Source organism: Penicillium pulvis, assembly GCF_028828015.1.
Source record: "Penicillium pulvis strain IBT 33274 chromosome Unknown contig_5_segment0_segment0, whole genome shotgun sequence".
NCBI lineage: Eukaryota > Fungi > Ascomycota > Eurotiomycetes > Eurotiales > Aspergillaceae > Penicillium > Penicillium pulvis.
The window spans coordinates 2,418,117-2,441,071 of NW_026643078.1; the positions used below are offsets into that span (position 1 = coordinate 2,418,117).

General features: G+C 50.6%; 9 protein-coding genes across 9 annotated transcripts; 5 read left to right on the forward strand and 4 right to left on the reverse strand.

Moving 5' to 3' along the window:
* Positions 1-194: 194 nt before the first annotated feature.
* On the reverse strand, positions 195-3,167 carry orlA (putative alpha,alpha-trehalose-phosphate synthase subunit Tps2; the record flags this gene model as incomplete). Its single annotated transcript, XM_057067032.1, has 3 exons — positions 195-361; positions 419-2,666; positions 2,739-3,167. 3 exons carry the CDS (start codon positions 3,165-3,167, stop codon positions 195-197), a joined length of 2,844 nt encoding a protein of 947 aa, XP_056920713.1.
* A 625-nt stretch (positions 3,168-3,792) lies between these two features.
* N7503_007486 (uncharacterized protein) lies at positions 3,793-5,286 on the forward strand (the record flags this gene model as incomplete). Its single annotated transcript, XM_057067033.1, has 1 exon — positions 3,793-5,286. One exon carries the CDS (start codon positions 3,793-3,795, stop codon positions 5,284-5,286), a length of 1,494 nt encoding a protein of 497 aa, XP_056920714.1.
* A 367-nt stretch (positions 5,287-5,653) lies between these two features.
* On the reverse strand, positions 5,654-11,170 carry pld3 (phospholipase D; the record flags this gene model as incomplete). The annotated part of the gene is made up of 3 exons (XM_057067034.1): positions 5,654-5,660; positions 5,715-5,783; positions 5,841-11,170. 3 exons carry the CDS (start codon positions 11,168-11,170, stop codon positions 5,654-5,656), a joined length of 5,406 nt encoding a protein of 1,801 aa, XP_056920715.1.
* An 841-nt stretch (positions 11,171-12,011) lies between these two features.
* On the forward strand, positions 12,012-13,166 carry N7503_007488 (uncharacterized protein; the record flags this gene model as incomplete). Its single annotated transcript, XM_057067035.1, has 2 exons — positions 12,012-12,381; positions 12,451-13,166. The coding sequence occupies 2 exons, from the start codon at positions 12,012-12,014 to the stop codon at positions 13,164-13,166; spliced, it is 1,086 nt and encodes a 361-aa protein (XP_056920716.1).
* Positions 13,167-13,734: 568 nt separating this feature from the next.
* N7503_007489 (60S ribosomal protein uL15) lies at positions 13,735-14,510 on the reverse strand (the record flags this gene model as incomplete). The annotated part of the gene is made up of 3 exons (XM_057067036.1): positions 13,735-13,953; positions 14,132-14,330; positions 14,479-14,510. 3 exons carry the CDS (start codon positions 14,508-14,510, stop codon positions 13,735-13,737), a joined length of 450 nt encoding a protein of 149 aa, XP_056920717.1.
* A 469-nt stretch (positions 14,511-14,979) lies between these two features.
* chl1 (DNA helicase) lies at positions 14,980-17,954 on the reverse strand (the record flags this gene model as incomplete). The annotated part of the gene is made up of 8 exons (XM_057067037.1): positions 14,980-15,678; positions 15,748-15,918; positions 15,983-16,645; positions 16,700-17,335; positions 17,390-17,556; positions 17,612-17,702; positions 17,779-17,783; positions 17,840-17,954. The coding sequence occupies 8 exons, from the start codon at positions 17,952-17,954 to the stop codon at positions 14,980-14,982; spliced, it is 2,547 nt and encodes an 848-aa protein (XP_056920718.1).
* A 518-nt stretch (positions 17,955-18,472) lies between these two features.
* Positions 18,473-20,537, forward strand: N7503_007491 (uncharacterized protein; the record flags this gene model as incomplete). Its single annotated transcript, XM_057067038.1, has 4 exons — positions 18,473-18,582; positions 18,675-19,431; positions 19,495-19,614; positions 19,671-20,537. The coding sequence occupies 4 exons, from the start codon at positions 18,473-18,475 to the stop codon at positions 20,535-20,537; spliced, it is 1,854 nt and encodes a 617-aa protein (XP_056920719.1).
* A 38-nt stretch (positions 20,538-20,575) lies between these two features.
* On the forward strand, positions 20,576-21,050 carry N7503_007492 (uncharacterized protein; the record flags this gene model as incomplete). Its single annotated transcript, XM_057067039.1, has 2 exons — positions 20,576-20,986; positions 21,039-21,050. The coding sequence occupies 2 exons, from the start codon at positions 20,576-20,578 to the stop codon at positions 21,048-21,050; spliced, it is 423 nt and encodes a 140-aa protein (XP_056920720.1).
* A 910-nt stretch (positions 21,051-21,960) lies between these two features.
* On the forward strand, positions 21,961-22,560 carry N7503_007493 (uncharacterized protein; the record flags this gene model as incomplete). Its single annotated transcript, XM_057067040.1, has 3 exons — positions 21,961-21,987; positions 22,085-22,465; positions 22,528-22,560. 3 exons carry the CDS (start codon positions 21,961-21,963, stop codon positions 22,558-22,560), a joined length of 441 nt encoding a protein of 146 aa, XP_056920721.1.
* Positions 22,561-22,955: the final 395 nt, after the last annotated feature.

A 22,955-nucleotide genomic window follows, 5' to 3' on the forward strand; every position in this document is an offset into this window, starting at 1 on the left:
GATAATTAAAAAGTATGGAGCAGGAAAAGAAATCAAAGAGAGTCGGAAGTCATCAAATCTGAATCAGTTCGTGTACGAGTAAAAGAAAATCATATGAACAATGCATGGTCTGGTTTCAAAGCCTTGGTTCTGGTAATAGGGCCATGACACCCCCAGATATGAAAAGGGTCCCCTTGGTCAAACGTTCGGGATTCTCAATGGTCCTGATTGGAACTCTGGTTAAGCATCTGAATAGTGTTGATCACGTCGGCTGGTTCCAGCAAGTGCCAGTTAGCATCCGTTTGTTTCGAGCTGGCACCCACTGTCACTGAATAGACGTGGTCTTGCGGCAGATCGAACTTCTGAAGCGCACGGAACATGTCTGAAATGATTCGTTAGCAAAGATGATTCAATATCGATGGATTTTGATCTTCCATACCTTCATCCGTAAAATCATCCCCTAAGCACAGAATGAACTCGGGCGCTTTCCCAGGCTCTGTGCCGTATTCATTCACCAGCCGCGTAGCGATGAAACCCTTGTTGACAAATGTGGGCCGAACCTCCAGGTTGGCTTTGCCCGCCATGACCTCAACGTCCCACTTCTTGGCCACAGTGTCTTCCAGTGCCTTTCGGCACTCCTGGGCCTGAAATTTTCCGTATTCCGGGTCAGACCGGCGGTAATGCCAGGTCAATGCCACTCGTTTCCGCTCGATGAATGAGCCGCCAGTGCGCTCGGTATAATGCTGGAAGACATCAAAGACCTCCTTTTGCCATTCCTTGATATCTGGTTTGTCGGCCAGATTCTTCCAATCGTCGGAGCCCGGCTGACGAATGAAACAGCCATGCTCGGCGCTGAGCCCTAGCTCGGGAATATGACCCATCCATTCATCCAAGAAGGCTTGGTCTCGTCCACTGATAATCCAAACCGCATTCCGCGGATCAGCGGATAGCGTCTTGAGGGTACGCAGAACACGATCGGATGGAATGGCCGCTTGCGGGTCCTTCACAATGGGGGTCAGAGTACCATCGTAGTCGAACATAAACAAGCGCTTCCGTGCTTTGCGATATTGTCTGACCACTTTTGCGCGATCTAAGGCGGGTGTAGCAACGGATTGATCAAAAGACGAAAGATTGGTCAGCAGTCGGTGGAGGAACTGTCGCGACCACGCGCCCACGGTGTTGGTTAGAACATGCTTATAGAGCTTCAGATGCTGTTCTCTCCGTTGTGGTGCGGGCATCTTGAGAGCTTGGTCAATCGACCCAGCAACACCCACCAAGTCCCACGGGTTGATATGGATTGCGCCTGGAAGGGTACCTGCGGTACCGGAAAATTCAGAAAGAATGAGAGGGCTGTGGTTCGTCTGCTGGCAAACAATGTACTCCAGGCTAGTGGTGTTCATCCCGTCTCGTACGGTGGTGATCAGTCCGACATCGGCCACGCGTAACAAAGCAAAATATTCATGGGGTGATAGATATTGAGGGTAATATTGCACGGGTGAGAAGCTCAACGAGCCAAATCGACCATTGATCGTAGATACCAGGTTGGAGATTTGGCCGGCAATCTTGTTATCTGGATCCTCCTTCTCTTCCTCCACGCTGGTTGGGCTAGTGACCTGAATAAGGACGACTTTTTCCCGCCATTCAGGGTATCGCTCCAAGAACAACTCAAATGCCTGTAACTTCTGTGCCACACCCCGAACGCTATCCAATCGGTCTCGACCAACGATGATTTTGCGTCCGGCATATAGCTTGCGGATACCTGCCACTGCCTTCTCAATCTCTGGGGCGCCGAAGGCCGCCTTTTGGATCGCACGCGCATCGATTCCAATGGGGAATACATCCACTGCAACGTGAGCTCCGTATGCATCCACACCGGCCGAGTTGGAATCAAAACCTAGAACACGCGTGCAACATGAGGAGAAATGTCGGGAGTATGAAAATGTCTGGAAACCGATCATGTTTGCACCAAGGACACCGGTCAAGATTTCCTTGCGCTTCGGCAGACACCTCACAAACTCGCTGCTAGGGAAAGGAGAGTGAAGGAAGAAGCCTACATAGATATCAGGTATCCGTTGTCGAAGCAAGCTAGGCAGAAGAAACAGGTGGTAATCATGGACCCAGACGACATCACCCTCCTGATAATCCTGCACGATGCGGTCGGCAAACAACTGGTTCAACCGGATATAATCAGCCCACCACCGTCGCTCTGAGCGTCCGTCCGTGGGGCCATGCTGCTTGTAGTGTAGGAGAGGATAGAGCTCCCTCTCGGAATATCGTCGCCATCGCCCTTGGTCTTTGAGAACAATGGTATCTTGTGGTTCCTCTGATGCGTCAGATAACCAGACCGGCAAGATCCGGCCATGTCGCCCCGAGGCTAGTTGACTATCCAGCTTTTCTCGATCCTGTCGTTCGACGCTGATCCCATCGACCAACGGATGCGATGGAGGCTTTTGGGTCGCATTCACCGGCACTGGAGCAGCAGCTTTATTTATGGGGCTTGCGGTCGGGTTCTTTGAACCAGGCGGCAACTTGTTGGCGGGGATGGGTTGCAAGGGAGCCTTGGCATCTAGAACGGGTTCAACCTCTCCGGTCCAACCCACCAAGGTATGCGACCAGGGACTCTCCTCTGAAGCCAGGTCGGCAAAGGAATCAAACAGGGCTGAACTACCGGAGCGGGGCTTGAGGGACTGTTATCTCTCGCGGGTAACGGGTCAGTTGGCCATTCTCTCAACTAATAATCATGGGAATCGTCAACATACCCAGTCCGAGCCTGCTTGAAATTGAAGCTTGTAGGGAATACAGAAGGCGGCACTAATCAATCGGCCACTCAATTTCAATTCAGGATGTTGCGTTCTCGGATCAACCTCCGGTAAAACGGGTGATGATTCCCCCACTAAGCTTAAGCGTCGCAATAAGTCTTGCCCCGACGATGTAGTTCCCTGGGACTTCTCTGGGATCGAGGACAAATCGGATGAATCTATTCCCTCGGTGCTAGTTCCCGGAACGTTGGCGAAGTAAGACGGTGCATCGCTGTCTGGTTGGCTTTTCTTATCGGCATCCAAGCTCGGGGTCGCATTGGTGGCATCGGTATAGGCTTCCTGCTTCAAGGCCTTCAGCCCCGGCCCCACGAGAACGGGGTCCGGCTGGCCGTCGGGCACATCCGCGGCAGGGTTCTCTGAATCAGACATATAGAGAGTGATCTTTCAAGTAATGAGAACGAGTTGTAGACGAGTAAAGGTGGCAATTTGACTGCAAGCTGTCAGTTTCTCATGCAATTGTCACATGCCCTTGGAAGCGAGCCGTGACGTGAGCAGGGCGGGGGGAAGGAGCAAGCTTCGAAGGTACTTACCTCGGAGCACCACGGGGGTTGCGAAAAGGGTTTAGGGATTACAGGCATACAGCCATATGGTAATTCCTTCAAATAGTCCAAGGTTATACCTTACAGGGGAAGAGGGGAAGTACAAACGTGGTTGTAGATAAAGTTGGAGGGGCAAGCGGTGTGAGAATAAAGCCACCGGATCAGGGTGGAGTTGGCCAGAACATATATATCCAGAAGATCACTTCGACGTCATGAACCACCTAACTGCTAGGTATTGTCATGCAGCTTGTTTATGACTTTCCAGAGGGTTCCATGGTCTCCGACCTCGGGAGTTTGGAATAATAATTGAATTGAACCTGAAATTGTCAGATCGTATTCTCTTACTTTTTACGTGCAACCGCCTAAACCGCTGCCTCAGGCCACCCCCATGTCAATAACAGCGTCTCGGTTGGAAATTCCTCATTTCTCTCTTTTCCCATGATCCGCTCGTGGCGATGCGGTGGTCCGGCATCCAATCCACTCGCCTTTCACACCATGTGCCCCGGCGAATCCGTAATATTCTCGCCCAGGATGCCGACGTTGTTCCCAACAGTCTTCGAAAAACCCTAGAGGCGCATCGCTCCTCGAATCGGGCCCGCATAATCCGCAAAATATACCCCCGTACCCCGGCCGCCGGACTTTTTCGCCCTTGGATCCCACCTGAAAATCGCGCAGGTTATTCACCCCCAGAGTCTACACACCCCGTGTCAGATGAGTCGGAAGTCAAGAAGCCCAGCAAAAAGCGTGCTCGTAGCCGCATTCCAGGAACGAAACCTCGAGGACCAGAGAACCACTTAATAAATGCAATTCGAAGCGCAGACCAAAGTACACCGGAACAGCACCCATGGGTCAATTTCCTGGCTCCGGTCAAGATCGCTAGCGATGCAGCTACACACCTAGATGCGGAGATCCAGGCTCTCGACCGCTACCTGACCCCGAGTCTGAGCGAACAGAATCAGATCACCCAAGTGAGCGCAGAGATTAGATCTCTGCTGGAGCCAGTGGCTCCGCAAATACCACAGATCATCGGTTCTCATTACACAGGTCTGGCGCTGGCGCATTCTGACCTGGATTTCCTTCTACCTTTCGAAGACCTCCCACGGTCTCGACACAACCCACGAGGACCAAGTGCCACACGACCGAAAATTCAAGATGCCCATGTCAGCCTGCTGCGCCAGGTGGAATCTACGTTGCAGAGTAGTCCTATGTTGACCGACCAAGTCAATTGGCCCACAAAGGGTAGACCCGTTCTCGAGGCCCGGCACCGGCCGACGGGCCTGCTACTACGCTTCCACTGCGGCGAAAGAGTCCCGGCAACCACAAGATACATTCGGGACTATCTAATCGACAATCCCGCCCTGCGGTCCCTATATATCGGGGCGCGAACGTTGCTAGAGTCCCGCGGGCTCTTCGGATCCACACAAGCAAGTATTACATCTGAAGCTTTGGCGATGTTGGTAGTCGCTTTTCTCAAAATGAACCACGGTCGCTATCCCGAGCCCTATCACCTGGGTGATAAGTTCCTGGATCTCCTACGACTTTACGGCACTGATATTAACCTCCAGTCTGTGGGCGTTGCAGTCAACCCCCCGGGCTTCTTCGGCGCTGAAATCTTACGCCCTACTGGAGAAGATGTCGAGCCAGCGTATCGCCGTGGTCAACGATCGCTAATTGGCGCGAAGCGCACTGCTGCTGCAAAAGGAAATACGCCTGTGGATCGAAGACTCTGTGTTCAAGACCCGACTCATTTCATGAATGATCTGGGCCGTTCGTGTACTCGCACGCCTGAGCTGCAGAACGCCTTGATTGCGGCACATGAGCGGCTTAGTCGTACGTGCGATACTTGGGCGGGCCCAGAAAGGAATATCTCGATTTTGTCAGCTGCCCTTCAAGCCAATTTCGATGAATTGGACAGACTCCGAGGGCGGATTGTACGGCCAGTGGATTAGCCTCAACTAACCGGAAGCTGGCTGATCAGTATGTAAATTATTAAAGACGGATCCGATGATGGATCAGTGATACCCTGTATATATACCTATCTCTTCTCCGGAGAAATTTGCAAATAGTCCATTATATTATCTTGAGACTGGCTTGATTATAGAAGAGCACGAACGCCTAGTTGCTAGCCCATAGCAGAAGTCTATAGAAATCGGCCGCTTTTGAAAGACTAAAGAGACAATGTATCATCTAGAACAGCAGCGCTCAAGAACGCAATAATATAGGTATGCAATATGAGAAAGAATGGACTCGAAGAAATTATTTGAGGGGGTTCAACGAGAAGCCAAAGGACGCCGCCCAGTGCGAGTGGGAGTGAAATTAGTTGCTATGGAGAGGTTAGTTGCAAGATTCAGAGTTTGATCATAGGAATGAAACCTACTAAATTTCTAAGGGGGAGATTTGGTCCAAAGCGTAGAGCCAATTGCCACCTTGTTCTTCTTTTTCGAGCCTGTAGGTTACTTAATTAGCAGGAGGTTCTTTGCCCGAAGTGGACAGCAGGACATACCAATCATAGGGCCAAAGGATAAGATGACCTTGAGTTTTGTTCAGCAGATCCTCTGCACACTGCTTGTCCATCACGTCATCCGAAGCATGGAATTGTTTGGAGCCAATGGTCGTTGCTCTTCGTCTGCGTCTCCGTGATTGAGAGGCATTGAGATTCACTGCCTCGGAGTAGTCGACATGCGCTGAATTAGAGCGGGGCTTCTCAGCGTCCTCTCCAGCAATGGGGTTATCATCATTCCCATTTAGTACGGTTCTCAACAGGTGTGGATCGGATGCAGTCTTGAGGCAAGACTTCTCGTCAATGGAGGACAAGGTTTCTTGCCTTGCGTGTTCAGACTGCGATCGATCGCCCTGATTTTTGGAACCATGTCCCGTCTGCAATCCAATCTTTTCATCAGATTTTTGTGAGGTGTTTGTCTCAACGACAGGTACGTCAGTCTTGGGGCTGACGAAAGAGATCGGCGAGCCAAGTGGTGCAGAGGCCGAGCAGTTACCTCCAGTGGGACCGGTCTGTCGCTGAGCAGGCGGATTGAAGGCCTTGCTCGGTTGACTTTGCATCTCGGCGAAGCGCTCACCGTAAGCAGCATATTCCTTGTACTCTTTCCAATTCTTCACCTCGCTATCAGGCATACACCGGAAGACAGATCGGTAAATCTTCGTGTTCTTTTCGGCAACGGCCTGCCAAGTATCCAAGTAAAACGCATCATTCACCGGGTCTTTCATACAGTCCTTGTCAATGAACACTCGCTTTAGCTCTGGTTCGGAAGAATGGCCGTATCGGGAATGATCATGGTTGTCCTTGGACATCAGGTTACCAAGACCGGATTCTGAGTCGCGACTTGATGGCTCAGAGACGCCATGGCCATGCGACAGGGTATCTGAGTTGGTATTGGCCTCAGAGTCACGAGGAAGTTCTGTTGAAGACTCGAGCTTGACATCCTTGCGGGTTGACTTGGCCCAAGACGGCTTTGGCTGTTTGATGGTACCTTTGCCCTCTGAATGAATTGGAGAGACAAGAGACTCTCTGCCAACAGGTGACATTTGTGAGTCACGACCAATTCCCCGACCTGCTTTCTCGGCAGCTTTCAAGTTATCAATACCCTCACCGTCTACATCCTTTCGATGTTCGGAGTTATCTGTAACACGGGGATCGGTAGTCAACCTCCGGTTGCTCTTCAGATTTGGATTGTTGCCCTGCTCCCAGTCGACATCATGATTGAAGCTGTGCATGTCTTCTGACCGGGATAAAAATTCATCTTGAACACGGTGCCTGCGCTCAATCATCTCTCGCTCATCTTGCCGCTCAATGACTGACGATTCTGAATCTCGTTGCTGCCGTTCACCGGCTGGCCTGCTATCCTCCTCGGCGTCCTGAATCTTGCGTAGCTCCTCCTCAGTTGCAAAGTCATGCTCCAGAAGCTCGTCAACGTCAATCCCAAGATGCTCCCGCATTAACCGCATGCGAAGAGTGTGGGGGAATCGACCAACGAGGTATGGTTTGCCGTTCATAGTGGACATGATCATATCGGTATCACGGACCACGGATGCAACCTCCGAATCACGAGAGCCCAGCATGGAACGTTCGTTGATGTTTGCTGATCCAATAATGGCGGCACGATCATCGACGACCATGCACTTGGCATGGATATAGAGCTGTTCGGTCACCACCTGCTTCTGCGGCCCGATTTTGCCCCAGGTTCGCAGGCTGAAAAATTGAATAAAATCTTCCGGCTCGATACCCAGTGCACGAAGACGACCGAAGATTGATGTCTCACCGCGACATATGCTGCGATATTGACATTGCATGATCAGACGTACACTAGTTCCGCCCTCACTGTCCACAGTGTTTTGGAAACCCGGCATCAATGGAATGACGATCACAGCGCGCCATGCTTCCTCATTCTTCGCTGCGCGAACAATTCGTTCCACCAAGGCATCACCAATCAGGTTCTCAATCTTTCGACCCTCGATTTCGCAAGTACTAATAAAGAACTGATTCTCAATATAAACAAAGTGCTCGGATTCCTCGATCAGCTTGACGTAGGCGTTCATAATGCTATGTTCGGTGACATCCGGAGTACCTGTGGACCACATGCTGCTGGAACGTAGTATTTGCACTTCACATGTTCCATCCAGACCCAATGCCTCCAAGTCAGCAGGGTTGAAATCTGGAGGAGGTAGGAGGAACGGCGTGGGACGTGTTGGTTTCCGCTGGCGCAGGATATAATTCCAGCGCTGGACAAAGTGCCGGGTGAGATCACGAGCGGGCTGGCCAACCACATGCATCGAGATATCATGCCAAGGCATTCTGGGGACAACGTTTCGATCATACATTTCCTCGTATGGCTTATCTAGATCATAGAAATCCTGAATTCGTGGATTCGAATAATCTTTACCGGGCCATAATTGGCAGTTGTCTGCATCTTTGTGCATGTCTGCAGTTTCAAAGCCGGTAGGCTTGTCATCGGTCAGTTTGTGCTGAGGCGTATCCCAACGCCCGAAGCACAGATCAATACCCCCGACGAAAGCCAGCGTATGATCGATAAGACACAGCTTTTCATGGTGGGCCCAGAAGAATGTGTTCTGGCGGAATTGATTCGGAGACCTTTGCACAAAAATATTGGGGTGCAATTCAAGAAGAGAAAACTTCGAGTATTCAGAGTCAATCGGGATGGCGGAGTTGATGTTTCGGTACATGATAACGAAGATCTTGACGCCTTCACGAGCTTTTTGCTGTAGGAGACGATCCAATCGCCACTTTTGGCTGATGGCAGCTGGTCGACGCATATACAATTCTGGGCTCAACCACCAGTCATGGATATAAATCACATCTTTAGCCTGGTTGATTGCTCTCGAAACAACCCACATGTGATCCCGGGCATCGACGAGCCACTGCGCAAAGCACTTCTGCCGCACTGGAGCAAAGCTGTCAAATCGATTAGGACGCATCCAAGGCGTATTTTGAGCCATGAATCGAATGGAGTCTTCGAACTGCTGGAGTTGGCGTTCATTTCGTGCAAGCAGTTTCAGTTTGCGTTCTGAGTTTTCAAGTCTTAATGTATGGTGCTGAGGGTGTCTCGCAGATTGCTTTGCAGATTTGGCTAGGTCCTTCGCTTTTTGATTACGGAGGCTGATCTTTGGAGTTTGAATTTTGAAATGCGAGTCCACAAGGAAAACATCATAAATGTTCATCTCCTCGGGTGAATCCACACAAACCACGTAGCTGTGTCGGACAAGGAACCACTTAGGCCAGTGTCGCTTCTTAATGAGAGATGGGTTCAGGGCTCTCCGGAAGTCTAAGCCCTTCGATGACTGGATGATCAGGAATCCCTCTTTGCCATGGTAGCTGCCTTCAGCGGCGAGACGAACTCCTAGAGCGGACAACTCAAGGAACTTGCATAAACGATTGCTATCAGCCCGGAAGATCAAGAAACGGATCATCTTCTGCAAGTACATCTCGAGTTTCTTGCGTTGCCTTTCAGGGTATGTTTCCCTTTTGCCACCTTGGACTCCTTCATGTGTAGATGAAGGGGCTACAACGGATTCCCCTTCCTGGGGGTTCGTAATACTGGACTTTCGACGGGCGAGAGGACCAGACGGGCGGCGTTGATGTTGCTGGGTCTGCTTTTTCTTTTTTCCTGCTCTCTCAGTCCCACTCATCGGCTCCGGTCCAGTCTCATAGCCCCCGTCTTCATCTTCGTCCTCGAACTCACTTTCTAATCCTCTAACACCCCGCAAATACGGGAATGCACTCCTGGGGAAACGAGGAAGACTAGGACTGTTCTCACTGGTACGCAGCTGAATGTACTTCTGTGTCCCAAGATGAAGTTTGTATTTCAAATGCAGATTGGCAAAATCTCTCAAGGTTCGAAAGATGATCCACTTCATTCGAGTCATGCCACTGCCGTACTCCAATTCGATGCGGAAGACCAGATGACGATCGCCAGAGTGGGAATCGATGCGACTATCTGTCACACGGACTTTCAGTTGTTCCAAGAGAATCGGAATTCGTTTGCTTCCGTGTTCGTCTCGTTGGAAAAAACTAGCCAAGATCAGGGCAGCTGGTACGGCCGAAGCTAACTCAGCAAGCAACTCTGCCGACTTCTTATTGTCCACCGTATTATCGACCTTGCGCCGCTGCCCGATCAGCTTGAAACCAGCTTTGATCTGTTTCCATCTTTGGGCGCTGGCGCTGGTGCCGCGTTCATTTCGATGGCGTCTCCAAGTGGCCGCAAGGCTTTCGGCATTATCCGAGGGACCGGCCAGACCGGTAAGCCGTCTAAGGTGACTTGGCCGCTGTTCGTCTTGGTTCTCTTCTGGTTGCCGGCCAATATAAGACATGCCACGGCCCCCAGCCCATGCACTCCTTTTTCTTCGATTGAGCCTCTCACGGCCCTCGTCTTCGGATACACCTTCCCGTGGTTGCGGAGTAAAGTCAGTTGTACTAGCTCTCCGTGGGAAGATGTTTTGCCGATAGTTCTCAAACGGCGCAAAAGATGAGGCAAAGTGGAAGGAGGGTCGACGGCCAGCTTTCGGCGTAGTGGGTGCCGTTCGATTATTTGAATCCTCTTCCTCTGCTCGAGGGCGTCGTGGTACCTTCTTTCTTTTGGGGCGATCAGTTTGTTCCGCGCCACTCTCCTCCGCATCTGCCTCGATGTCGCTGCCCTCTTCGGGCAATGGTTCGGGAAACCGAAATTCACCCCGTTCAGAGCCTGGGGTCGCCAGCTCTGGAGGGGGTTGCCGAAATTCCGGGACTGCACCTCCACTAGCGGAGCGCGAGTGTGATGTAAAGGACGACTTCAGTTTGGTAATAAATGACCTTCCTCTGGCTGTCTGTTCTCCATCGTCACCGTACAAAGAAGTAGGCCGGGATTGTGGTCGGGACTGGGGCAATTCAGCGTTTTCGGTATCAGTTTCTCGGAATTGAACACTGGGAGCACGAGAAGGGGGAGAAAACCCCGCAGCGGAAGACTGATGTTTAGGACGAGCCGCAGAAGTCGGATTGTCCTCGTTGGACTTGTTGGGCGGTCGAGTGTTTAGGGATAGCCCCTCTTTCGGCGAACCGCGCTGGGTGGAGGAGGAACGTAAGTTCTCCTTGCTTTGGGAAGTAGAATAGGCATCCTTGGCCGGCTGTGGAGTTTGAGGATCCTGGTGATCATCGTTCACATCTGTCGATGGGACCATTTTGATTGACGCCGGCCGTTTCGCTTCGGTTGGAGAGGGAAACGGCGAGGACAGCTTCGGTGCGGTTGAGGTTGAGATGGGATCTGGTTTCTTGGTTTGGCCCAATTCAGAGCTGTGGCCGGCCTCTCTAGAAGAAGAGGCCAACATTGCGTTGGTAATGCTGCTTTGTTGACCGTCAGTTTGGAGCTCCTGGGGTTGTTCCAATCCCCGGTCACGTACAATGCGGGATGAATCGAGACCCTGTCATGAAGAATCGGATCCTTTAACTTTCATGCTCAGGATAGAACCACCAGACTCCAGATTAATTAATGGGAAAGTAAGGCCCACGCGAGTGTTGACATTTAAAGGAGCACTGGTCGTTCAAATTAGTTCGCAACCGCGGTGGAGCTCCGGCCCAGTAACAGAATGTCTCCGACTGGAGAGGACCCGCCAAGCTAGCCAAGAAACGGGCGGTAAGAGACAATGAAAAGGGGGTGAAGACGGCAAAACGACGGACGAAGGTTTTACCTGTGTAATGTTATTTGATGTGGGACAGACCAAATGAGATGAGAGGAAACCAAGAACCAAGAAACACGATGTGTTTCAACTGTTGTTTCCCATTTCCACATTTGCATTTTGCCCTATTAGGACCCATTGTGGCCTCAGGCACAGTCACGTGGAAATCATACATGTGCTCAATTTTCGAATACTTTGCTATGAGATTTTATAGAGAGTTCAGTGTAGATCAATTCGTCTGAATCTGGGAGATGCAGGAACTAGTCAAACTAATTAATGACTGGATTGGCACTAGTAAGTGTACTGTAGTGGAGTCGGCCCTCGGCTCCTTCGTGTATACCCGAGTCGATGAACCGATTGTTCCCCCTCCCATATCTTTGTACTCTTTCAATCGCGGGCCATTGCATAGAAATTTTATTTTGCTTTGTTGTATCCGACCGTGAATCCTGGTTTACATCCCTTCCTTTCCACATCAACTTTCCCCTCTACGACAATGACCGATCCATTGAAGACTCTAGACTCCGGCCGGCCGAGGCCAGCCGCCGTTTCGCAAGAAGTCTACGCTATCGCCGGAATCTCAGTCACAGTCTTTGGACTTGAAGAGCTTCGGTCGCAGGCCACTGAGGTAGCGTGTCTCTGGCTGCTGCATCCTCGTTTGGCAACTCAAGAGCGAATGACTGATATCGCCGCCTCTACCATCACCGACTGGAACACCAAGACCAAAGATACCCCAACAGCTAAAGGTCTCATAGCCGTTTCTTTTGACCAGCGCAATCATGGTGCCAGAATGGTGAACCCACTGGCAAATGAGGCCTGGCGACAAGGCAATCCGCGCCATGCACAAGATATGTTCTCTATCTTCCGTAAGTTTTCTTGAAACACGAACCGTGCATTCTGGGAATGATAATATCTGACCGGCAGGAATAACTCAGAGGGAACCGCGCGGGATACTTCCTTGTTAATGGACTACCTAGCTGCGTTCGTCTTTCCCAATGGAGAGCATAAGATCTCCGAGAACCTGGTTCTGGGCGTATCCCTCGGTGGGCATGCCGCCTGGAGTTGTCTATTGCATGAGCCTCGCATCAGTGCGGGTGTGGTTATCATTGGTTGCCCCGACTATCTCAACCTCATGGTGGATCGTGCACGACTGTCGAAATTGCCCTCTTGGACAAAGAGTAACCCACCAGGGGCAGAGATCCTGGGCTCCGAGGCATTCCCATCTTCGTTCGTGGATATTGTCGAACAGTATGATCCTGCGAGTCTCATGCTCAAACATGTGAAAAGTGCATCTGGACCACTACGTGACGAGACCCTACCTGCGCCAACGGACCAGGAACAGCAGGAGCTTCGGCCATTGCTGACACGGTGTCTGGCGGGTAAGCGTATCTTGAACCTGTCCGGTGGTGTCGATAAGCTCGTCCCGTATCAGCGGGGTGAAGCCTTTTTGAAATGGTTCAAGAGTGCAATTTCGGACAATGGCTGGTTTGAGGAAGGTGCGATCACGTTCGAGGATATTATTGACCAGGCAGCAGGCCATGAGGTCACCCCTAAAATGGTTGATGAGGCCGTTCGGTTCATCAGTGAGACGTTGGCTATCAACGAGAATAGCAAGGAGCGTAGGGGTTCAGTGCGAGAATCTAAGATCTAGACAGTGCCAAAGCCATGATATGGACGACCACTGCAAATAATTACTTGAGCATATGACCTCATTCCCGTTACGATTGTAGGGTTTAACGATTTAAAAACTACCTTGGCGAAGCATGGGTCATTGGAACTATACAATGACACCAAACGGACTTATTGGAGCCATGCCATATGTCTTAATCCTCTGCCGTGTACACATACGAGGGCTATGCTGAACATTCAAGGGTTTGAGCTTTTACTCACCCCAGGACTGCCGCAGGCGCAATCTCATATCAAATACCAGTCGAAGCGAGACACGCGAATTTGAAAAATCCTCCTTGTGGTATTTGTTTAACACAATGTGAAATCGTAAGGGCATTCGGAGGCCATGCTATGCTGCTTGCATACACAAAAACCCTTTTTCTTTTCGAGCACCAGAGCCAACCATTCCGGCTCGTGGCTTTCTTTTTTTTCAAGTTTCGATCGTCCTCAAGGCAGAAAGACTTTGATCCTCCACTGTAAGACCGAATGCAGCTAGGGCTGCGATTGCCCCGATTCACCCGCCTTCTCATAGATAAACATCGAATCAACGCTTATGCGACCAGCTCACAGACACCACCGGCCTCCTTGATCTTCTGCTCGGCGTCACGGCTGAAGTAACGGGCACGGACGACGACGGGGATCTGGGGGAGACGGCCCTTGCCGAGAACCTTAGAGTAACCGAGGGGGAGGAGGTCGATGACGGGGGCGGTGTCGGTCTTCTGGCCGCTCACGTAGGCGTCACGCTGCTCAGCGGGGACGAGGGACCACAGCTGCAAGGAAAATTTTCTTGTCAGCCAAAATTCCGCATTAAGATCTCCAATTCGATCCTCTCAAGTATGACGGCAACCCAGGTTACGATCCATCTTTGCCTTCTTTTCATATCATGCAAATTTTCGCCTCCCTGGGGTGTCTTCAAAAGATTCGAATTCGTTCCGGCTGGTCACGTACCTTGTCGAGGTTGATGGTGGGCTTCCAGAACTGCTGCTTGGTCTTGTGGAAGTAGCGCATACCGACCTTACCGAAGTAACCGGGGTGGTACTTGTCAATGTTGGTACGGTGGTGGTGTTGACCACCGGCCATACCACGACCACCGGGGCTCTTGCGGTGCTTGCCGACACGACCGTAACCGGCGGACACATGGCCACGGCTGTGAAAGAACAGGAGGTTAGTATCTTGCTGACAGAGGCCGACTGATGGTGAACATGTATAGCGATGCAGCAATCTCGAAATTGCGCCGATCATGAATCTCCCAAAAAAAAAAATCACCGAGGAGCAAGGACAGGAGAGCGACTCACTGCTTCCGGGTGTTCGAAAAACGGGTAGGCATCTTGTCGGCGGTGGTGTTCTCGACAAGACCGGTTCGAGATTTAGGCGTTGAAGGGGGGAAGGGACGTGGATACTTCCGGCTCTGATGTTGAAATCCACGCTCGCGCCTGCTAGAGTGTGCGCTAATACTTCGCTTGTCCCGTGATAGGGTCAAACCCTTACCTGGGGCTGAAAAAGTCATGTGATATCACCGCGTCAGAAATCCATCATACCGCCTTCTGCAATTAGTTAAAGAAACGTCTTATATAATCAATGGATTGCCCTGCGAACTAAGTAGACTAACTAGTAGACTAACTAGTTAACTTAGCCAACTGTTAGTTAGAATAGTTACTTCTCAGTATACATAAGAGAATATTACTTTCCAGAATTTGTCATGACTTTGATTTGGTTATTAAACAAGAGGTTATCCTCATTATTCTTGTGAGATTATAGCCCACCCCTTCGCACCTTGTGAGAACGAGAGTCGTGGCTCATGACTTTTCTGCAAAAAACTTTGAAAGTCGCTGTACAGTCATCTGGGCCGGTCGTGTGGACACGGAGGCTACCAGGCTTCCCTGGATCCAACCTGGTAGTTTTTTCTGAATACGTGGCGTGTCATACCGTCGATCAAACATGATGATGGCTGCATAGTCATTTACATGTCTGATAGCCCGTCCAATGCATTGATTGACAGCGCGCATGCAGGAGTTCTCATAAAAGTCTCTACCCGCAGCTGAGGCATTGGCCTTCTTTTCGGATTCTGACCCCGAGCCATGTCTGTAGGCCTTTTCCTCAATATATTTGATCTTGGACTGCCAGATCGCACTACGGATGTTGGGGAAAGGCAAGCCAATAATCAAAACAGCCCGCCCCAGTCGGTCGGAGAAGTTGATACCTTCCGACAGCTTTCCACCTACTACTGACAACAGCAAGGCTCCGGGTCCCGATTCAACAGCTTCGGTGTACTCCTGTAGCAATGCATCGGTAGTTTTCACTGCTTCGCGAGATTCGTAAAGAATCTTCTTCTTTCTTTCGATTAGGCTAAGGGTCGTTTGTCCATTGCCATTCGGAATCGGTTTCTGCCAGACATTCAAGACCTGACTCAGGTAGTCATAACTTGGGAAGAATGCAACGACTCCATCAGGAATGACTTGACATAGTGTGGCTATAGTTCGCCCAAGATCCGTGATCTATAGAAATTGAGTTAGCCAGATTAAAATCACTTCGTGTGAAACTATCGAAACGTAGAGAAATCTGACCATTTTCTCAGATCCACGGGCCTCGTATGTAAAGTCGAAATCCGAACCCAGAATACCTCGCGTGAGTGATTGTGCCACCAAGTTCGTAGGTGGAATGACGTGACCATAGCTGAATGTACCCAGTCGTTCGGGTGCGACGTATGAGAACAAATGGTTTGCATAGTCTGACATCTGTCAAATACGTCAGTGAACGAAGACCTGAGAGTAAGGAGGCTGGAAATCAATCAAAACTTACCGGAGACATTGTTCCACCCGCCAGAATCACTGCTCGGGCTTCGTCGACAATTTCCCGAAAGTGATTTGTAGGGTCAAGAAGCGTATATTTCAATACCACGTCATCGTTACTCTTCTGATAGAAAAGCCTGCCCTCTTCCGAAGGATTCATCAATGGCAGTAGGAAACTCTGTATATGGAAGAGGACGGGCATGGTGGTCTTGCTTTTCTGGCCTGGTTGAGATTTCTCTGAAGACTCAACATATCCATCCACCTTTCGAGCCAGCTTACTCTCTTGTAAATACCGAGACAATTTGTAAGGGTTGATCTGATCCACTCCCTTGCCCGACATGAGGTCCGAAAACCGAAGTGAATCCTCCGGAGGACTGTTAAGCCCCGCAATCCCTCGAAGATGGTCAGCAATAGAACTGACCAGCCGGATTACTTGGGCAAGATAGCTTCTGTTTTTGCCTTTTAATCGGGTTTTAAATTTGCGAGCATATGTGGTCAATTGCGAGATCGCCGTTTGCAATTGGTATAATGACACTGTCACCGAGTGAATGCCAGCGATGGCATCCATGAGGTTATGGGCCTCGTCGATGATAACCACATGATCCTTGACAGACAAGTTGAGAGCTTCACGAGCAGACTTTTGCAATAGCAAAGGGTATGGGAGTGTCACAATCTATAAAGTCATCAGCGGAAAATCCATACCACCGGAAATGCCACTGTAACGAACCTCACTATGTTTAATGACTTCACGAGAAGCATAGTAGGGACAGATACCAATTTGCTTTCCCACTTTGCCGATATCTTCAATGTCTTTCACTGTCGCCAATGCATGGTCCCGAAACTGAAGTTTCAACGCCTCATCGTCCTTGGACGGGAGAAAGGTGCATTTTTTGTCTGCAGCAACGCCGGACTGCTGCAGTTCTAAACATCGCTCGTTGATGGCAGTACTATTCTCCAGTGCTTGAACCTTTGGATTGATACAGAGATTCTTTCGGGATCCCAGCGAAAGATGTTTTATTCGCTCTTCCAGCTTGGACAGATCGTCTTGGTCCTCCGAATCGGGCGCACTGGGTATGCTGGATGGGAATGCGACTCGCCGCAGTTCACCAGCAAACTGACTTAGCTGGGAGTGTGTTCGAGAACAATAAAAGATCTTGACTGTGTTGTCATCTTCTTCATCCTGCCCTTGAGTGGAGAGCTTTCCCTTGAACTGTTCTAATAAAGCTAGGGTGCTGGCAGACAAGCCATCGACCCCTCCCGAGTCACTCGGTTTCTTCTTTTCGTCTGTTTCACTATCATATTCATCGAGAATGAACTGACTCTCGTCATCGGGCTCCCCCAACGACTCTGGCTCCTTTATTCGCTAGACCAAACCAGTTGGAACATGTTCATCCAAGAGAAGGGACTTGTTGCCTACCTGTTTTTTCCGGGGTCGTTCCTGGCTTCCCTGGGCTTGTTTCAGACGCTCTTCCTCTTGTTTGATTTTTGCGAGTCGGGCTTCAAACTCCTGTCTCTTCTCCGTAATGGCCCGTCGCGAGTCGCGTTTGGCGAATTCAACCATCCATTCTGGTTCATCATCGTCACCTATTAGAATGAGATTACCGACGGTACCCCGGTGGGATGGGGTTGAGAAGCATACAGGCTGCCTGATCCAAAGTTTGTTGGAATGCTTTTCGTTTGTGATCCCGCAGCCAAGTTAATGAGCCACAGATCAAGCTCAACGATTTACCCTAGATCAAGATCAGCTTCGGAAGGAAGGCCGATGGTGGCGTATCATCTGTATAATTTGCCGAGTGGAGCACATACGGTACCTGGTGGTTTTTTTTTTTTTTTTAGTCAGATCCGGGATCAAGGGGAGCTCACATACCAGTGGGGGATTCAAAGACAGCAACTTTGCCATCTTCTAGGCAACCATATAGATTATTCATAAACTGCCGTTGAATCTCATATGGAACAAATGGATGATGGAAATCCCGATCCATGATTGATTCTGGAAAGATCAAGGAACAATTGAAGGGATAAAAATAAACCGTTGAAGAAGTGGGGACTCCAGGCACGAGGAAATGAGAGATGTAATCGCTCCATTTCTCCATTTTTCAGGGGCAAAATACGGAAATAGGACGACTAGTTTGCGGGTCAGTCCGTATCAAACATTCCTGGAAACCAAGCGGGTTTTCATGTAATGTCTCTATGCTACACGAGGATGTATACATGTCCTGTGCCCCGGGCTGAGTCCATATTCCTATTTATATATGAGATCATTAGATCTCCCATCTCTCGTACCATCCTTTAATACCAAAAGTATCCGTACCTGCACCTGCGGGGTGTTTCTCATAAAAAGTGGGCTGTGGTTCACTTTCTCCGCTTGGCGACTTGAACAATCGTCTAATTCTTTTTCTTCACTCTGACCTTCCCCTCCTTTCCTCCTCTGAAGAGGCTGATGATCCGAACGAGTGCCCCCCGCACGCCCGGCGCTTTTTCTTTCTAATTACAAGTCCGAATGAATAGACCGCCACAGGGCCGTGGTCAGCCACGGGTGGGTGCGACTTGGTATCCAGGGGGCCAAGATGACTTCTACATGCCAGAGGTCATCTCCCCCTCCCCCCAAAGGTACGTCAAGTCGCAGGTGCTTCACCCTTTCCTTATGTTTCCATATGTAATCTCAAGATGCCTCGGGTACGAGTACTAATTCGTCCCATCAGGGTCATGCCTGAAGTCCCCGAAAACATGCAGGATAATATCGCGCAACTAGAGCACCACGCTCGGGACCCCCGCCGCGTCCAGCAACCACAGCAACAACAATACCAGCAGCCGCCGCCGGGCCAGTACCGCACTCAGTTCCCCGAGCGCACTTCCTCTGCTGTTCAAGGCCAACCGCAACAACAGCCGCAGGTGCATGATCCAGGCGCGTACGCGCAGTCAGCGACCTATGACAGCATGGATCACCCCAACTTCTCGCCCTTCCCCGTTTTGCGGAATCCACCCCCGAACGTCCCACCTACGGACGAGCAGCGGGAGGCCAGCCTAGAGCGCGCCCGGATGGCTGTGTTGTCGACCACAGACCCGGAGATGCAATTGGCATGGGCCCAGGACGCGCTGGCGTATGTGGAAGTGGCTGCGCAAAATGAGGCCCGGTTGTCGGTGACGCAGCCCCCGCGGCCACACACTCCCCAGGGGGAACGCCAGTTAAAGACTGACGCCTTAAATATTGTCACTTTCCTGGCGGAACAGCATCATCCCAAGGCCGAGTTCATCAAAGGTATGTGGCTCGAGTTTGGCAAGTTCGGTTTTCGGGTGGATCGCAAAGGAGCGTTTCGATGTTATTCGAGAGCGGCAGAGAAGGGGTATGCGCGCGCAGAATACCGAATTGGAATGCAGTTTGAGAGCTCGGGAGAGCCCGAGAAGGCGACCAAGCATTACGAGCGGGGCGTTGCGATGGCAGATTCCGCTTCATACTACGTATGTCTTCTGCCAAACCCCTAATCACCCCTAACACAATCGAAGTCCTAACTTCTGTTCTAGCGTCTGGGAATGATGATTCTCCTCGGTCAGCACGGCCAACGCCAGGACTTCCAAAGAGGCCTGGAGTACATCCGCTTGGCGGCGCAATCTTGCGACCAAAATGCTCCACAGGGAGCCTACGTGAGTTGAAATGGACCCGACAGGTTTGATCCTTCTCATGCTAATATGCTCTACAGGTATATGGAATGCTGCTAGCTCGGGAACTTCCTCAAGTGAGCGTGCCTGAAGCCTTCCTTCCTCTGGACCTCAATATCTCTCGTGTCAACATCGAAAAGGCCGCCTATCATGGATTTGCCAAGGCTCAGGTGAAAATGGGTGCTTCATATGAGTTGTGCCAGCTAGGGTGTGATTTCAACCCGGCCCTCTCCCTGCACTACAATGCTCTAGCAGCGCGCCAGGGCGAGCCTGAAGCAGAGATGGCCATTAGTAAATGGTTCCTCTGTGGACATGAAGGCGTATTCGAGAAGAACGATGAGTTGGCATTTACCTATGCGCAGCGGGCGGCCCAAAGTGGTCTTCCCACTGCTGAATTTGCCTTAGGTTACTTCTATGAGGTCGGAATCTTCGTTCCTGTGGACATCAAAGAAGCTCGAAGTTGGTACGCCAAAGCCGCTGCCAGCGGCAACAAAGATGCATCTGGCCGGATCGATAGTATCTCTCGCTCTAAGACTCTTTCACGGAGGGACCATGAGAAGGTTGCTATCTCTCGCATCAAATCAACCCGGCATGCGCACCAGCGTGGTAATTCTTTGGACCCAACCCCAGAAAACATCGAGATGCCCGATCCTTCGCGAATGACTCTCTCCGATTCCCCTTCGGCTGCGGCTCCCTACCCCGACCGTTCCACCCCCGCCCTCGACCGGGTCAGCCAAGTTATCAAATGCCTGATCCTCGGCCCAGCTCCGCGTTCGGGGTCAATCCGAATCTACGGACGAATGGCCCCCAAGGTTACGGTAATTCTTCGGGCCCCCCAGGCCCTCGTAATCCAGCCTATGGCCCTGGACCGATGGGTTATCGCCAGCCTGGTCCTGGGACTCCAGTGAGCGCACCAGCGGGCCCGACAAGCCCCCAGGCCGCGAACATGATTAGTCCTGGTGGAACGCCTCGTATAGACGTCGGTTACTCTGCTCCGATTCCGCCACCAGGTGACCGACGACGCCCTGCACCTACACGCCTTGATGGAATGCCTCCTCCTGATAGGAAGCCCGTGCGAACGCCGGTTAGTGGCCACCCCGGGCCATTGCCATCACCTCGCGGTCCGGCATCTCCTCGGACAATAGGCTCTCCCTCTTCTGGCACATTTCCTCCCCGCATGGAGTCCCGACAGCCATCCCGGGGCTCAGCATCCTCTACTCCTCAGCCACCGTCCAGCGCCTCCTCGGCACAGATGCCCGCTGCACAGCCGCCCAAACCTAGCGCTCCGCCTCCGAGCAAGGGCCCTAAGACTTTTGAAGAAATGGGAGTTCCAAGTGCCAAGAATGATAGTGATTGTGTAAGTTTCCTTCTCCTGGATTCCCAGTACTCAATGCTAACTAAACCGTCAGCTGGTAATGTGATACCCTGAATGCCATGGACATCGTCCATGTATAGTGGAGTGCACGCTCTCCCACATGTCTTCCTTATATTCTTTAATCCTGGGGGATTTATTTTGTTGCAAGAAAAAAAACCATCGCCTTTCAGATGATACTTTTATACGTTTCCGTTTCCCCACACATTTGCATTTACGCACGGGATATCATGGCTGCCTGGGGCCTTTGGACATATGGTTGTTCTGCTATTTTATTTGACATTGTCTTTAGATACGAGGCGTCACCAGTTATGAATATCACATTTTTGAAGTAATTGCTGTCTTGTGTTTCAGTAGCTTCACGTGTCACTGTGTTTACCTCTTCCCTTTCTCTCCCTCTCCCTCTCCCTCTCCCTCTCCCTCCACGCCTCTCCATACCTCGTTCTCACTGTGATCTTTCCACCCCTTAAAATAAATTTTGAATCACTCCCATCGCAGTCATGGCCCCTCGCAAAATCAAAGATGATACCGGGACAGGTACTGAAGGTCCGTTACTCCAATGCCAGGGTTTCAAATCCGTGGCTAACAAAGACAAGACGCCACCATGATTCTTGATTATTTACGTGAGAATTATCTTAGGATTTGTCCAATGCATAATCCCTGATCTTAATTTTGCAGGAGAACAAAAGTTTGATTCCAATGATGTACTGATGCCCAAAGCGAGGATAGCACTGACTTCAACTATGTTCAGTCGTCCATATTCAGTATGAATAGGTCGCAGTGCTTAGATCTCGCAAAGTTTCTTACACAAACCAAACAGGCGATTCAGATATCAGCAAATCTACACAACAAAATTTCCAAATGTGAGGGGGGTTCGTCTCCGCATTTTCCGTTTAGCTAACAGGAAGTACCGGGGACCAAAGCACAGGCTGCCAAGTTACTACGAGAATTGCACCAAGATGGCGACATCGAAGAACGAATTGCCGGTGCGCCTTGCTAAATCGATCTGGTGCATGATGGTGTATATTTACCTAACATGGGGCGGAATTGTCAGGGAAACAAGCTGTCTATCATGTTTTGCAGGATCCATCGCAGAGCGTGATCCTTGAGGTCATTGCCACGCGGATTCGGGAGATCGAGAAGCTCCAGGAGGAGCTGACAACCATCAAAACCATCGAGAAAAAGGCCCGAGCTACCTTGTCAACCTTTGGGGCCAAGCCGCGACTTTCCGATCTTCGACAAGACATCCAACAGCTCGAGATAGAACGAAGTGCGATTCAAGCGCGTCTGATAAGCCATCAGGGTGATGATGAAGTGAGCCTGCCCGCAGAGGAGCGAGAGAAGCTTGAACGGGATTGGAAGATATGGCAACGTCATGCCACCCTTCGTCATCGCATCTGCCGGGAACTATGGGGAAAGTGCACCGAGGTTTTAACTGAGAATATGACATCGAACGAACTTTGGGTGTGTAGAAACCCACAGCCATATAAATCGGATCACCTGTCGTGTGCTAACATGGCTTGCAGGAGTCACTGGGGCTTGAAGGAACCCTCCAATGAGCGTAGGTCGGGTATTGACGCTACAATGCTGATGATCACTTCGTCCCCACTTCAATCACAATGTGATTTGCGGCTCGGTCTGAGCGGGAGCTTCCTGATTTTACCCCAGGTCGTGTTGCTATTTTTCTTTCTTTTCTTGCTTTGTGGACGATCGCCTGTGAGGAAAGGTCTCATAAATTATATCATTATGAATCTCATTCTGATCCAAGGGCCCTTTCAATAGGGAATCTCTAGGAATGGAGGCAACCGGGGGAAGGCAAAAAAGATCAGATGAACAACGCAGATGAACCAACGAGAACTTGTGGAGATGAATTCCTTCAATTAATCGTCATCCGTTCATTTTCCATCTAATTTTACTTTTTCCTTGTATTTTATGTCTCGTTTGCTTTTAATCT